This window comes from Monodelphis domestica, chromosome 3, assembly GCF_027887165.1.
Source record: "Monodelphis domestica isolate mMonDom1 chromosome 3, mMonDom1.pri, whole genome shotgun sequence".
In the NCBI taxonomy this organism is placed as follows: domain Eukaryota; kingdom Metazoa; phylum Chordata; class Mammalia; order Didelphimorphia; family Didelphidae; genus Monodelphis; species Monodelphis domestica.
In genome coordinates this window covers 92,834,759-92,849,190 of record NC_077229.1, presented here as the reverse complement: position 1 = coordinate 92,849,190, position 14,432 = coordinate 92,834,759, and the positions used below count along the sequence as shown (strand labels likewise).

The window sequence follows — 14,432 nt, the reverse complement described above, 5'->3', positions numbered from 1 at the left end:
ATTTCACATCTGTAAAATGAACTGGAGAAAGAAATGGCAAAGCCCTTCAATATCTTTGCCAAGAAAACCCCCAAATGGGGTCACAAAGGGTCAATCAGGACTAAAACAATTCAACAACAAAGTGCTGAGCAATTCTGCCTTCTCTCACTTGTCAAGTATCAACATTCCATCCATCTCAAGCAGTCTAAATCTTCTTTGATCTTCTTTTTTGCTTTAAATAGGGCTTTAAAAACCCCTCTTTTCTGATGTTCTTAGTTTTGCTTGCTAGCCTAAGCTCACTTTGAGCTCTAGTAAGCCCAATATTATTTTTGAACACACTTAAATTGCTTATTATTTGCCCTTGCTTCAATCTTCTATACATTTGCATATCTAAGTGTGTATATTGGTTCATGAGTTCTCATTGGATTCACATTTCTTCAGATAATTCTCATTTTTTCTTCTCCTTAGAATTGTTTTGTGTCTTTATTCTTTAATGTCCCCCATTCTCATCCCCACCCTTTCCTCATTCTGGGGCTGACTTCCCCTGTTGAGTTTTAGTTCATGGGATCCTATTTGCCATCCTTTGAACCATTTGAAATGTGTATCTGAAACATCTGGGGTGTTCATTAGACCCTGTGGGTTTTTTCTCCTCAGTCTCAAATATGGGAAACCCAGGATTCCACTCACTTTCAGTCTTCACCCACTCTACCATAACTCCTTGGTGTAAAAGTTAAAATTAAATCTCAATAATAAAAACATTATATTTTAAGAGATTTATTAAAGATCATTAGAAATCAAGGAATAAAGAAGATACAAAATAAAGACCACATGCTCATGGCTGATAGCCAGTTCAAACACCTGCCTTACCACCACTAAGCTTGGGACAGGAAGTAAAGAGGTGGGACCCTTCATGTCCTTGCCTAATATCCCCTATCTATAGGAAGTATCTAAGGACAGAAAGTCAGCAGGCTCCTGGGAAAAGTAGTTTGTTTTTTTTAGGGTAACAGATTTTCAATTATACAATTCCCCACCCCCCGAGATCCATGGAAGACTAGTCTCTCTAAAGGATCTTGTAAATATAACCAACTTTGAAATTACAATAATTTGAAGATAAAAGGAAACGAGAACAAAACCAATGATTGCTAGGCACATTGACAGAAAGCCAGTTAGGGGGCAGTCCCCTTTGAAGAGTGTACATACAAAACAAAATGCATTCAAACCCCACATAGTTCAAATCACCACACCCCAAAGTTCACTCTAGATCTTCTGGTGCAGCTTGTGGTCTGTGGAGGCATCTTCATATCTTCTCCAAACAGTTCATTTTCTGGATTTGGAGATCTAGTATGTTTCTTAACCTAACATTACTCTCAAAAATAATTTAAACTGGGGTTGAGGGGATATGACTGAGGAGAGACTCTAAATGAACACTCTAATGCAAATACCAATAACATGGAAATGGGTTCGAATCAAGGACACATGTGATACCCAGTGGAATTGGCTATGGGAGAGGTGGTGGGAGGGGGGGTAGGAAAAGAAAATGATCTTTGTTTCCAATGAATAATGTTTGGAAATGACCAAATAAAATAATGTTAAAAAAAATAAAAGGATTCCTCCCTAAAAAATAATTGAAACTTTGCAATTTAGAATAATTATACATTCCTCCTGAAGAGGGTGTTGAAAAACACAGGGATAACTTAGGAATGCATGGCTGAGTTATGAGGTGTATGAATCAATTGGCAAGATAAATCAAAAACATTAAAAAAAATCCAGATTAAAAAAAGGTAATTTTTGGATGAAATATAGACTATCAAAGACTTATGTGTAAAAATTCTAAGTAAAGGAAAAATAAATCTATAACAGGTCCTTGAATCAGGGCCCAATTAAAATTATTTAAGCAATTATGCATTTTCCCAATCAGTAGTTAGGACTATAGAAAGTTTGCCACACCATGAAAGACAGAAAAGGGACTAAATTATAGGAGCCAAATTTGAGATACTCAGTAGAATGTGGGACAAGGAAGACCTGCCTTTAAGACACATTAAACAGCTACAACCTTGAACCCCAAACAAGTTCGAGTCCTCTTGTCTTGGCTCAAAATTTTCATCAATCCCATTGGAACTGGTTAGTCTCTTTGACTTTGAGCTCAATTGGCACTATGCAGTTTAGCTTTGTGCTTCTTTGGCACTGAGCAATGGATCTTTTTGTATTCTCTTGTCCTGGAATCAGATAGAATCATTAAGCAAAGTTCTATAATTTTTTTTAAACAATCAGTGGCATCATTTTTATAGTCTAAAGCTTTCTGGGTATGCATTGACATTATAGCAAATGTATTTTAAACTTATATTACTGCAAAATAAAAAAAAGCTAAAGAAAAATATTCTCACCAAAAAAATGATATCCATTTCCTTTTTAACTTAACCACTGTGTGCATACAAATGATTTTCAGAATAAAACAGTAATACAGTAGATAATGCACATTCAAAGGAGTACCAAAGTCCCCAAAATTCACAATAGCCCCAATTAATTACAATAGCACACAAACCCACTATCATATTTCATAGAAGTTGCTATATGACAAAAAAAAAATCTATGAACTGATGGATATTTGTCACAATTTTTACAGACATAGCAAATCTTTCAACCTTGGCAAATATATTTTTTAACAAAGTAAAACTTATTTGGGTCTAGAACATTACCAAGAAATCTAGATTGTTCTGATGGAAGTAAATTAAACTGAAGAATTTTGCAGGAGCTCTTTTTGGCTTCCTGCTTCATAGAAACACCTTGGTAGGAACATTTCTTTCTTTCTCTACCTTTAATACAACATTTTTAATAATATAAATATAAAAGAATCATCCATTCAGAAACTAGTTAATTAAAATTATTTCTGAAGACCCCTTAGAATTACCATTTAAATTCTTAGCTTATTAAATTCTCCAAAGGTTGTTAGCCAGGTTGAGTTCATCCATCATCTATGTGACACAACAAATGCAAAATGTTAGAAAAAGCTGTTTATGGGCTTTACAATATTTTGTTCAGTATAGTTATAGGGGAAAGGTAACAGAATATATCTAAGTTAAAACACAGTAGATTAAACTGATTCAGTGTAACATAAAACAACAAAATTAAATCTTATACAAAACAATCAACAAAATACAGAGACTTTCATAAAAAACAATGGAGTCTGAAAAGGCTTAAAATCTTCACCTCTAGTCTCTTAAAGTTCCTTTCTCTAAATTCAGATCCCCATTGTCAGCACAGTGGTATCTCCCATAGCGAGGGAGAACATGGGTTTTAGGAATCTCAAACTGGGCAGGCCCAAATGGCAAAGAGTTGCAGGGAGATGAATTTCTCCCCTGAATCTCAGGCAAGATAAGTGAAAGGATCAGTGCACTCATGAAAAAACATCCTAAAGCTGGAAGCTGTTTGAAATAGGTAATGCACTGCTCTTTCATAGAATATGCCCTGCTTGTAATTAGCTTTCTGTATGGAAGACTAACTTCCTTCTTCCCTTGACCCCCCTCCCCCCCAGTCCCCTGCCACATGGAGGCTGAAGGAAAGAACACCCTAGTTTTTACCAGTTGGTTTGTGATTCTGAAGACACAGAGGCAGCTACCAGCAGCCTGGGACCTGGGGCCAGTTGAACAATCTGGATTGAGAAGGTCAGGAGGAAGCAGTATCAGTGACACCAGTCAGCAACGAGGAACCAGGAACACGAACAAGGGCTCAAACAGACTGGCAAGAGTCCTCAAACTTGAAACAGCCAGGCCCATAGGGAGGGCAACCAGGCAAAAAGGGATTGAAGAAAAAGGCAGCAGCTCCAAAGAGAGTTTGGAGTTTGAGAGGGTGGGTGGGGTGGGCAAAAAGCCTTGGCAGGGGAACTGTAGCTTAAAAAATTTTTATCTAGGCTATCTTAAAAAATTGAGAGGTTCCAACTAGTGGTTACCATCAATGTAAAAGTTTAAATTAAATCTCAATAATAAAAATATTATATTTTAAGAGATTTATTAAAGATCATTAGAAATCAAGGAATAAAGATACAAAATAAAGACCATGTGCTCATGGCTGATAGCCAGTTCAAACACCTGCCTTACCACCACCAAGCTTGGGACAGGAAGTAAAGAGGTGGGACCCTTCATGTCCTTGCCTAATATCCCCTGTCTATAGGAAGTATGTAAGGTCAGGAAGTCAGTGGGCTCCTGAGAAATTTAGTTCTTTTTTTTAGGGTAACAGATTTTCAATTATACATTAGCCACCAGTTCCTTCTTATAAGAATCAGATTCACAGCAATGCCAAGAGGTACAGTGGATAAAGTCCCAAGCCTGGAGTCTGGAAGACTCATCTTTCTTAGTTAAATCTGGCCTTCGACACTAGCTATGTGGCCCTAGGCAAGTCACAACCCTTTTTGGCCCAGTTCTTCATTTGTAAAGTGAACTGGAGAAGGAAATGGCAAACTACTCCATTATCTTTGCCAAGAAAAACCCAAATGAGGTCACAAAAATTCAGATACAACTGAAATAACCAAACAACAATAACAAAATATAATAACCAAGTAATAACATCAATAAAGTCAATATGGAGAAGCAACAAAATTGCTGGTCAAACCTAGTTGTTAAAATTAATTGCATGGCCAGCAAGATGGTGCTGGGTGAGAGACCTGTCTGTTTCCAAGTTAGATTAAGTCAGAAAGACTTGAGTTCAAGTTCTGCCTCAGACCATGGCTGTAAAACTCTGGGGAAGTCACTTACTCATCTTAACCCTAAGTTTCCCTATCTGTAAAATGGGGATAACAGCATCTTTCTCACAAGGTTGTTGTGAGGATTATGAGATAAGCAAGTCTTAAAGTGACATATCAATGCTGATTATTATTATTAACTATTACTATCCTTCCCAAGTTATGGGTGCTTCTTTCTTTTGACAATCCAGAAATTGAGTTTTTGAGATACATTTTGTAAAGGATTTTGTTGGAAAGTATTTGTTGTGCTAAAACTTTATATAATTAATACTTTTTAAAGATACATTAACTTAAGTTGAAGGATATTATCATATAATTAGAATTTGCTCCCCAGAACTCTAAATCCCAGCTTCCCATTTTCCTTCTCACTTTACATTGTAGGGAAGATAAAAGTTGTCTGTAGCTCTGCCCCCTCGCTCTCCTTTGCTAGCACGTATATAGCACTAATCCTAGACGACAGGTGATATTATTAATCCCATTTCTAGATGAGAAAACTGAGGCAGACAGCCATGATTTGCCCTTGTCCAGAGTTACACAACTAGCAAGTTCTGATGTTGGGTTTGAATAAAGGTCTTTCTGTCTCCTGCATGCTATTCATTGAGGGATCCACCCTGAATTCCATAACATCCTTCAAATTAATATAAAACAAATATATTAATTATATTAAATTTTGGCACAACTGATACTTTTCAACAAAATCCTTAACAAAATGTATTCTCAAATGTATTCTGCAATAGACAGTTGGTACATAACCACACAAAATTATCTACATGGTGGCCCTTTTACAAATGCCCATTGTATATAGTGAAATGGCATACATGCCCATTGTATCAAATGAAAGATGTTTAAATCTGTGGGTGGGGGAGAATCCAAGGTAAATTCATGTTGTTGTGTGGCTGAAATTGGACAAAAATAAGTGGATGGAGTTCAGGAAATAGAAGGATCATGGTCAAGTTGTCAGGGTGTGTTGGGGGTGAGTTCCTTTCCCGCTTAGAGCCTTAAGTCTTCCAATTTTTACCCGCATTTAGTGGGGTGGAATAAAGGAGGGAGAGGAGAGGGGGAGAGGGAGAGGGAGAGGGAGAGGGAGAGGGAGAATTATTATTTGTTCTGGATTGTTCATCCATTGTGGAGAATAGGCTTCACTCAAGGACCTAGTCCCCACTTTGGAAAGTGGCCTTCAGAAGGTGAAGGTTCATAGGAAGGAGGTTTTCCTCTGGGTCTCCCTGCCCTTCCCCCTCAACCGGCCCACGCGGGTCCGATCCTCGTGGCCTTTGCCTTGGCTAGGGAGGAGCTGACAGTCCGTAGAGCTCAGAAACCTGGGAGACGCGGCGCCCCCTGCCGGCCGCACCGCCCCTCCGCCCATCCTCTTTCCCTCCCTCCACGTGCGCCGCACACCTCCTAATCCCTAGAGTCTCTCCCTCCACTCGCAGTCCCTCGCCTCCCTCGGCCCCTCGCCCCGCCCCTCCTGAAACCTGGTTCCCATTGGCTGTTGGCCTCGTCCCTCCGACCGCAGTCGGGTTCCCCCAGGATGGCCGGAAGACCCGCCCCCCAAACGCCAGCCCCGGCTGCTCAGTGGCCGTGGCTGCCGTCAGTTCGGTCGACCGGGCCCGAGCAGGCGGCGGGGGCCGCGGTCGGTTCGCGACCCGGGTCGTGTCGGTTTCCGGTTCCGCGGGGCGGGCGGCGGGCGGCGGGCGGGCGGCCGGGGAGCGGCGGTGGTGGTGGCGGCGGCGGTGGCGGCGGCGCCTGACAGACAATGAGGGCGGCGGGCCGGCCGTGAGCTGAGGCGGCGGCAGCGGCTGCTGGGAGAAGCAGGCGGAGGAGGCGGACGACGCGGGGCCCGGGGGGCGGGGGCGGGGCGCCAGCCATGGACAATCAGGTGAGGAGGCGCCGCCGGGCCTGGGGTCCCTTGCCTCGCACGCCCCCCCCCCCTCCCGCCCTGGTCCGGCCCCCGGCCTCCATTCCCCTCACTCTCCCCTGGAGCTCTTCTGTCCGGGTCCCCGGCCCTTCCAAGCATGCCCTACTCCGGGCCTCAGAGCCCCCTCCTCTCCCAAGCCCGTCCCCTCCCCCCCTTCCCGGTACCCGGCCCTGGTACTTCTCTGCTCCAGTCTGCTCTTCACCTCTGGCCCTTCTTTTGGGGAGGGCGTGCTTCGCTTACACTAGATATCCTGCCTTGGCGCCTCCCTCCCAAATCGGGACCACCCCCCCACTAAATTCCACATATTTAGGATTACCCATCCCCCTCCCAACCAAACCCAGGGGTCATTGCTTATATCTCCTAAAAACAAACACACGCACTCCACCCTTCGTTAAAACTGGGATTTCTTCCTCCCCGTATCCTCTCAACAATAAAAAAAACAAAAACAAAAACCAATCTCCCCGCTCGTTTCTTCAAAAACACCGGGGTCATTTCTCTCACCTTCTAATTCAAGCTCCTTCTCCCTCATTTTCCTACTTTTTACCCTCTTCTCCCATCCCCCTGCAAAATCCCTAGGGTCACCTCCCGTATACCTTCAAAATCCAAAGATCATCTGTAAGTAAAATTAGGGGATGGAATTAAGACGGCCCCAGAGGTCCCTTCCGGCTCTTGATAGACATCAGCCTATGATTTTTCCCCCACCACTTTCGAAACCCCAGGGAATCATTCCGCCCCCCCCCCCCCAACACACACCCCACCTATCTTCAAAACCTTCCCAGTGTCATCTTTTCCCCACCTTCAACCTTTCCTCTTCTTCAACTTCCTTTTTCAAAAACCCAGGGCCATCTTACTCCTTAAACTTGAAACCATTTCTTATCCTCTTTGTCTGTGAAAACCGGGGTCATCTTTCTCCTATGACCCTCAAAATTTGGTTATTCTTCCCAATCCCCTCACCTTTCCATAGGTTATCCAAGGGAGTGGGAGGGGGGAGATTTGAAGAGGGAGTCAAGTTGAAATATCCATGTTATTAAGTAAGACAAGGTCACAGTGCTAAGGTGATTGACAGTATCTTTTTTTTTTTTTGCTAAAGCAGTAGTGTTTTAGAGCCCAGGTGAATTTAGAGCTCAGGAGAATTAACTGACACAGGCATTTTTTAGTAGCTGTAGCTGAGAGGGATCAAATGTGTGATTTTGTTGCTGACTGACCTTTGCCTTTTTACCTTAAAGGGGGTATGTATGCTGCCCCTGAATATTGAAATGTGCCAGGCTGAGGGACTCAAGGGTTCCAAATGAGAGGTAGTGTGGAGTTTATTTTGGAAAAGGAAAAATTTATAGATCTTCGTTGATGTTTTTTTTACAGAAAGCTTGGTGAGCTTGCAAACTCTTGCAGAAGTAACTGCTTGCTACCTCTGCCCTGTATTAAGAGTTGTTGAGGGTTTTTTCCTCCTAACAATAACAAAACACCTTGAACTGCAGCCCTGTACCTACCTAATCAATTGGCACAATCCTGATGATATTCTCCCTCCTTTAGGATTATACCATCTCTGTTATTACATGACTCCTTACCCATTTTGAAGGACCTATACACACTTGTATCCATTTAGCTAATAGCCTGGAAAAACCATATTTGCATTCTTCAGAAGATTTTTTATATTTCTACTTCTGTGGCTCTGAGACACAAGGTTGGTTGCAAGGAGGAACTTCCTAACAATGAGAGGTTTCCAGGGGTGGAATGGCTGCCCTCTGGGAAGTAATAGTGTCTCAAATTTGAGCTCTTCAAGCAAAGGCTGGTTGACATAAAGAGAATTCTCATTCAGGTTTGGGTTGGTCTAGATAGTCTACAGGGTCCCAACTCTTAGATTAGAAAATGTCTTTGCCTTATATGGCAGTCAGCAAAAGGTTCCTGACCCTTTACATTGTCCATGCCCCTGAGCTAGCATTCCTTAGTATTACATATTTGGCTGAGAAGAGTAGATGATGTTTGTCTAGTTATGATTTTTGTCTGCATGATCAAGTGGCTCTTTGGTATGGTCCCTTAATGGATCCAAAGGTCCAAAGTACTGAGAGAGCAATTCTGAGAAGTTTGGTTTGTGCTGACATTAAAAAGTTGCTGAAGCATTACTTTTCTCATTTGTATTTTCCACATATGGGTAGCTTAAGAGGGTGCATTTCTCCAAACTTATAGATCCATTAGGATTTAACAGAAAGGAGAATAATATGATCCCCTAGTAGGGAATGGGATTGTTTTATTTTAGGGAATTAGAGGCAATAACAAAACTTATTATTATTAAGAGGTAATTATATCATGCAGTAATGTGTGAATTCTCAGAGGAAAGTGCATCTGTTGGAAAGAATTCCCACTAGAAATGAATGGAAGTGTTATATATAAACTAGTAGGTAAAGACCTCTCTGTGGGGCTCAGGATTAAGGGAGACAGCATTTGCAGTATTGAAGTAAAAGATCTGCTCATTTCCATGTTCCCCTGTTGCTTTCAGAGTTCCACCCTTGAGGTATATGTTGGCATTGGCATGGAATAACCAGAAGTTTTTGGGAATGGTCCAAAAAAAGCTGTTTGAGTTATTTTCTTTTGTAATTTTTAGGGAAAGGGGATCCTCACAAATTTTGAGCAAGGGTAGTAAATAGGAAAACATTTTCAGCTAATGATTGTGAGAGCCTTCCGTGGTACTTTCTATCAGATGGTGTTGATACCTGGAAAGAATTTTACCGTCCTTTCCTTAAACACTTTCATATTAAAGAATAAATTAAGTTCTCAGACCTTCCAAGCTTGACTTAACCATTTGTTTTACTGCTTCTGCTATCCGTCTTTTATAAGAACTCTAAAGAAACAACTAAATGGATTAAACAGTAACCCAAATCACAAATATATGTGAAGTTTCCAAGGTACTTTCCTCATAACAGCTATGTGATATAGGTAGAGCAAGTACCTTTTTATAGGTAAGGAAACCATCTCAAAGAGATTGAGTGACTATGATCACACTGCCAGTGTTGAAAGTAGGATTAGAACCCAGGCCTTGACTCAAAAGTCCAGCACTCTGTACTATGTAATCTTACCTCTTTGTTCTCACATTCAAAGAAATGAACAGAAATCAGGAGGTGGAATAAGGAATGGGTAGGATATAAAATGAATATTCCATCTCCTGGATACAAAATTGATTAAATCATATATCCTAATATATGATCTGGCCACATGCCAACAACAACATATTGTAGTTACAAAATAAATTGTAGTTAAGCAGGTGACAAAATTTCTTAACCCCTCATTATATTCCTTGAATAACTAAATGTTTTTTCAGTGCTTGATTCCTTCTGTATGGCAGGAAAGGTCTAAAGTATCTTTGAGCTCATAATCTTTTATGGGACAGTTATCAGTACAGTTCTCACTTGGTGAATGGATGATTGATATATATATATATATGTATATATATATATATTCCAGGCTGAGGCAATGTTCCTTCTTAACATAGTCAGGTCAAGAAGCAATTAAAAGCCAAATTATTTCTGGCTAAAATCTGATGTCCAACCTTTGGACAACATTGACTGGGTTGGATTGGGTTGCTGTTACAAAGGAGACTGGCATTTATGCCATGCCTTCACCTTGGCACATGAATTGAAATAATGGCCTTCCACTGTCTCCAAGCTGCCTGTTGACTTTGGCTAGGGAGGCTTATTTTTGGCTCTTGTGTTTTCCTTCCTGATTAAATTGCTTTCTCCCATTCTTTTCCAGTAACTGTATCGCAACATGTATGTCCTGTAGAGGACCCCAAATTTAATCACAAAAACCAGAAAGCCAATGGGTAATTTATTAAGCGTTGTGAATGGGTGAACAAAGGATACTAACAGTGGTATGATGTTTGAATAGTTTGTGTTGAATGAATGAATTCAAGAAATATTTATTAAGTGCCTAGTATGTGCAGGGCCCTGAAACAAAACTCTGTGGGTAATACAAAGATTAGTAAAATGTGGTCCCTCCCCTCAAGGAGATTCTCTGAGAATTTTAATACCTAGAATATCAAACATAATCTACAAAGAGTTCAAACTATTTTGCAAATACATATTTTTACCTCTAATCTTTGTATCAACTTTAGTTGAAAAAAGAACTGATAGCTTTGTAATTAACACATCTCATTCCTATATGCTAAAACTTATTTGCTTTTATAATCAGTGAATAAGATTTTTGTTCACTACAGATACACAGTGATGGACAATTCTCAAACTTACCTGTCCATCCATACCTTTTCTTCCATTTGATACTTAATTCCATATTGAATGTTATACATTTACACTTGGATGTCCACCAACACTTAGGACTTAACATGCAAACCAATCTCATCTTCTCCCTCATATAACCATCTTCCCAATTCTTATAGCCTTCCAAATATTACATAGTTCTGTTTGACTTTCTCTGCCAATTCCTAAACTATAGCTCTTCTTTGAAAGTATTCTACAGAGAACTACAAGAATAATCCTATTCAGATATTTTTCCATCCTATCATTCAGGAATTTAAATCAACTTCTATTTTTATAAGACCAAGCCTAAAAATCATCATATTTGAGGCCATTTACCAACTGTAATCTTTGTAGCTTACTCCCCTCATTTTTTATTTCTCAGTTGAACTCTTCTTTTGCCAAGGGAACTGTAGTTCCATTCCTATTCTCTCCAGTTTCAAACCTCACAAGTGCTTTTCCACACATGGACTGCCCCTGTACTTAGCCAGTTACCTTTCCTCTCCTCTCATAGATAGATAGATAGATAGATAGATAGATAGATAGATAGATAGATAGATAGATAGATAGATACCTTCAGCACATCACTATTTTCTGGGAAAAGGCCAAAAGAAACATCCTTCCATGTGGTGAAGAAAAGCAACCAAGCAGAAATATCTTGTACAATGACTACATCTGACTCTGGTTTATGATATTTTGTTATAGTAGTTCCTTTCCTTTGTCATAAGAAAGATCTAGCTTTTACAATAGTGTCCCAGTCTCTTTCCTCTAGGAAGGGTTCTCTCATGACATTCATGCACTTATCACATTCTGCTTTATATTACAGTTTTTTGTGGTATGTTTGTCCCTGTTTTAGCTCTGTTACTAAGCTCCATGAGGGCAAGGACTTGGGCTTAAATCTTTTGTGTTCCCCACAATTAGCACCCAGGGCATTGTGGAATAGTAGGTGCTTAGTAAACTTCAGTTCAGTGAATGAATTAAGCTGACTGACTGATTATCCTGTCTGTCTTCTCTGCACTTAAATTACCCATTGTACTTATTTTTGTCTTGCTTTGTGCTTTTCTTCCTTGGGTGTACTTACAGCCTGCTATCCAACTGTGGTGTTAGCTTTTTAGGAGCTGTGGGGAGTTTTTTTTTTTTTAATTTTTTTTTATGGAGTGATTTGCATACAGTGGGCTTTTAATAAATGGTGCTGGTTGGCTGATGTGGTGGTGACCCTTTGAAATAGGAATTTAAAATATAACTATAAAACATTTGGTTTCTTTATATTTATGTGTTAAATCAGGTCTCTATAGTTAAGTGAGCTATGCTGCTGATTGCAGTTATAATGTGAAAATGAGTTGGTTCATTTTTGCCTTTACATCCTCATGGGAAATCAAAATTTTGCTTTGAAAACTTACAGCTGATGTTTTTGTTGATAATATGCATGCCTGAAAAGTAACTTTTTGTTTTCTATTTGGGGTAAAAGAGAGTGTAAAGGCATATAAGTTAATTTAAGAAAGTAGATGGCTTCAAGGTATATTGGAATTATGGAAGAGGCTTTTTGTATAGTTTCTTTGCTAACCTCTTTGTTATAGAAGATCATGTGTGACATTTTAGAGTCCCAGCTTGTTAACCCTTCCCTACCACATTCTTCTGTTGGTTGTTTTGTGTTGGCCCCAGTCAAACTTTTTTCCCCCCTTTTTAGTGCACTGTACAGGTGAAGCTAGAGCTGGGACACCGAGCCCAGCTGAGGAAGAAGCCCACCACTGAGGGATTCACTCATGACTGGATGGTGTTTGTTCGAGGTCCAGAGCAGTGTGACATCCAACACTTCGTGGAAAGAGTGGTGTTTCGGCTACATGATAGCTTTCCAAAACCCAAACGGGGTGAGTGCTGTCCAGGTTCTCATAATCTTGCCTGGAATGGGATATATCATCAAATTCCTTAGTTTTTAGATAGTTCAAAAATTTTTTTTCCAACTTTTTCTAAGGGAACAGCAGAACACATTTTATACATTTCCTTTAGAGGTCTTGTCTCTGGACACTTTTGTTTAGAAGGAGATTAAACTAGTATATGACCTTTCATTGAAAAATAAATGCTTTTTCTTTCTTATTTGGACCATTAGGACATACATTCTTTAATGTTTGAATTCTAGGTAAAAGAAAAGGGCACAGTGACTGATGACTGAATTTGCTCCTTAGTTTTTTAAAATAGAAGTGAAGAGTAACAGGGATAGTTCAAAATCATTTATGTTTGCTTATATAATTTTACAATTCTCGAGGTGTTATTTTGAGACTGGACACATTTTGGAACAAAATAATGAAGTTAAACTCATGAAATGAAAGCTTATTTTAGCCCTTTGCTAGCTTTCTTGGGTCTAGCTTCACTGTTACAAAATGGAAGGCATCACCTCTCAGAAAGATGTAAAATTTCAGCAAGTAGTTAATCTTTTTATGAAGCTTGTTATCTGTATGACTCACTTTCACTGGATATACGAGGACAGTAATGGTAATTATTAAAAAAATTTTTTTTTTAAATTAAAACCTTTACCTTCCATCTTGGAATTGGTTCCAAGGCAGAAGAATGGTAAGGGCTAGGCAATGGGAGTTAAGTGACTTGCCCAGGGTCACACAACTGGGCAGTGCCTGAGGCCAGATTTGAACCCAGGATTTCCCATCTCTAGGCCTGGCTCTCAATCCACTGAGCTACCCAGCTGCCCCCTATTTTTTAAATTTAAATGCTCTCTCTCCTGATAGCTCAGTCTCAATGTGAGGAGAGAACTTCTAACCTCTTTTCCTTTTAAACTTAAGCTGCTGATTGAATTCTAAGAGCAAACAGATATATCAATAATGAAGTAAATGGAACAGGTGGTAATGTCAACAAAGAGATGGAAAGCATTGTGGATAATCCTTGGATAATTGAGCAAGAACAGGGGGCAGCAATGGGTAGCAGTTAGAGATGAGAAAAGCATAGGTATACCTCAAAATATATTTTTTTGGGCCAGATATCCCCCCCCTTTCTTTTTTTCTCCCTCCTATGGTTTCTTTTTTAATAAGTTTTACCTTGAGGGTAGAGACTGCCCTGACAAAGTGCTTTGCAAGTATTGGGTAACTAATAAAGTATTCGATTTAAGTCAATTATTTGCTAACCCTTTTTACATCTTTCCCTGCTCATCTTTTCCCACCACTCCCATTTTCACTTATTTTTTCTATCTCAGACATCCAATTTAGGAAGATATATGCACCATTCACTCAATCTGCTATATTCCAGGGTATCAGCTGTTAAAAACTAAAAGTAATTACTAGAGATCTTCATTTTTATTCATCTCTCTCCTTATTAGAATTTTAGGATCCATAGGGATTAGAGGTAGAAGGAATTTTGAAAGATCATCTAATCTAGTACTTTTATTTACAAATAAGGAAACTGAGGCTCCAGGGAAAAGGGATTTGTTTAAGGTTTTATAGATAGTAAGTAGCCAAGTTGAGATCTGAATACAATTCTCTACCCAATCAGTGACTTTCCACATATAAATATATGTATATATATTTATTTATTTTTGGTAGGTACTTGGAAAAAT

General features: G+C 39.7%; 1 protein-coding gene across 5 annotated transcripts in view; it reads left to right on the top strand.

Moving 5' to 3' along the window:
* Positions 1-6,381: 6,381 nt before the first annotated feature.
* Positions 6,382-14,432, top strand: part of MLLT1 (MLLT1 super elongation complex subunit) — a 117,928-nt gene continuing 109,877 nt past the window's right edge. For 2 of the 5 annotated variants that reach the window (XM_056822550.1, XM_056822549.1), the window contains exons 1-2: positions 6,382-6,590; positions 12,561-12,741. In XM_056822550.1, coding sequence (XP_056678528.1) covers positions 6,579-6,590; positions 12,561-12,741 — 193 coding nt within the window. In that variant the 5' untranslated portion in view covers positions 6,382-6,578. Of the gene's footprint in view, positions 6,591-10,387; positions 10,444-12,560; positions 12,742-14,432 lie in introns of those variants that run through there. The other 3 variants (XM_056822547.1, XM_001365990.4, XM_056822548.1) reach the window with 3 other exon arrangements.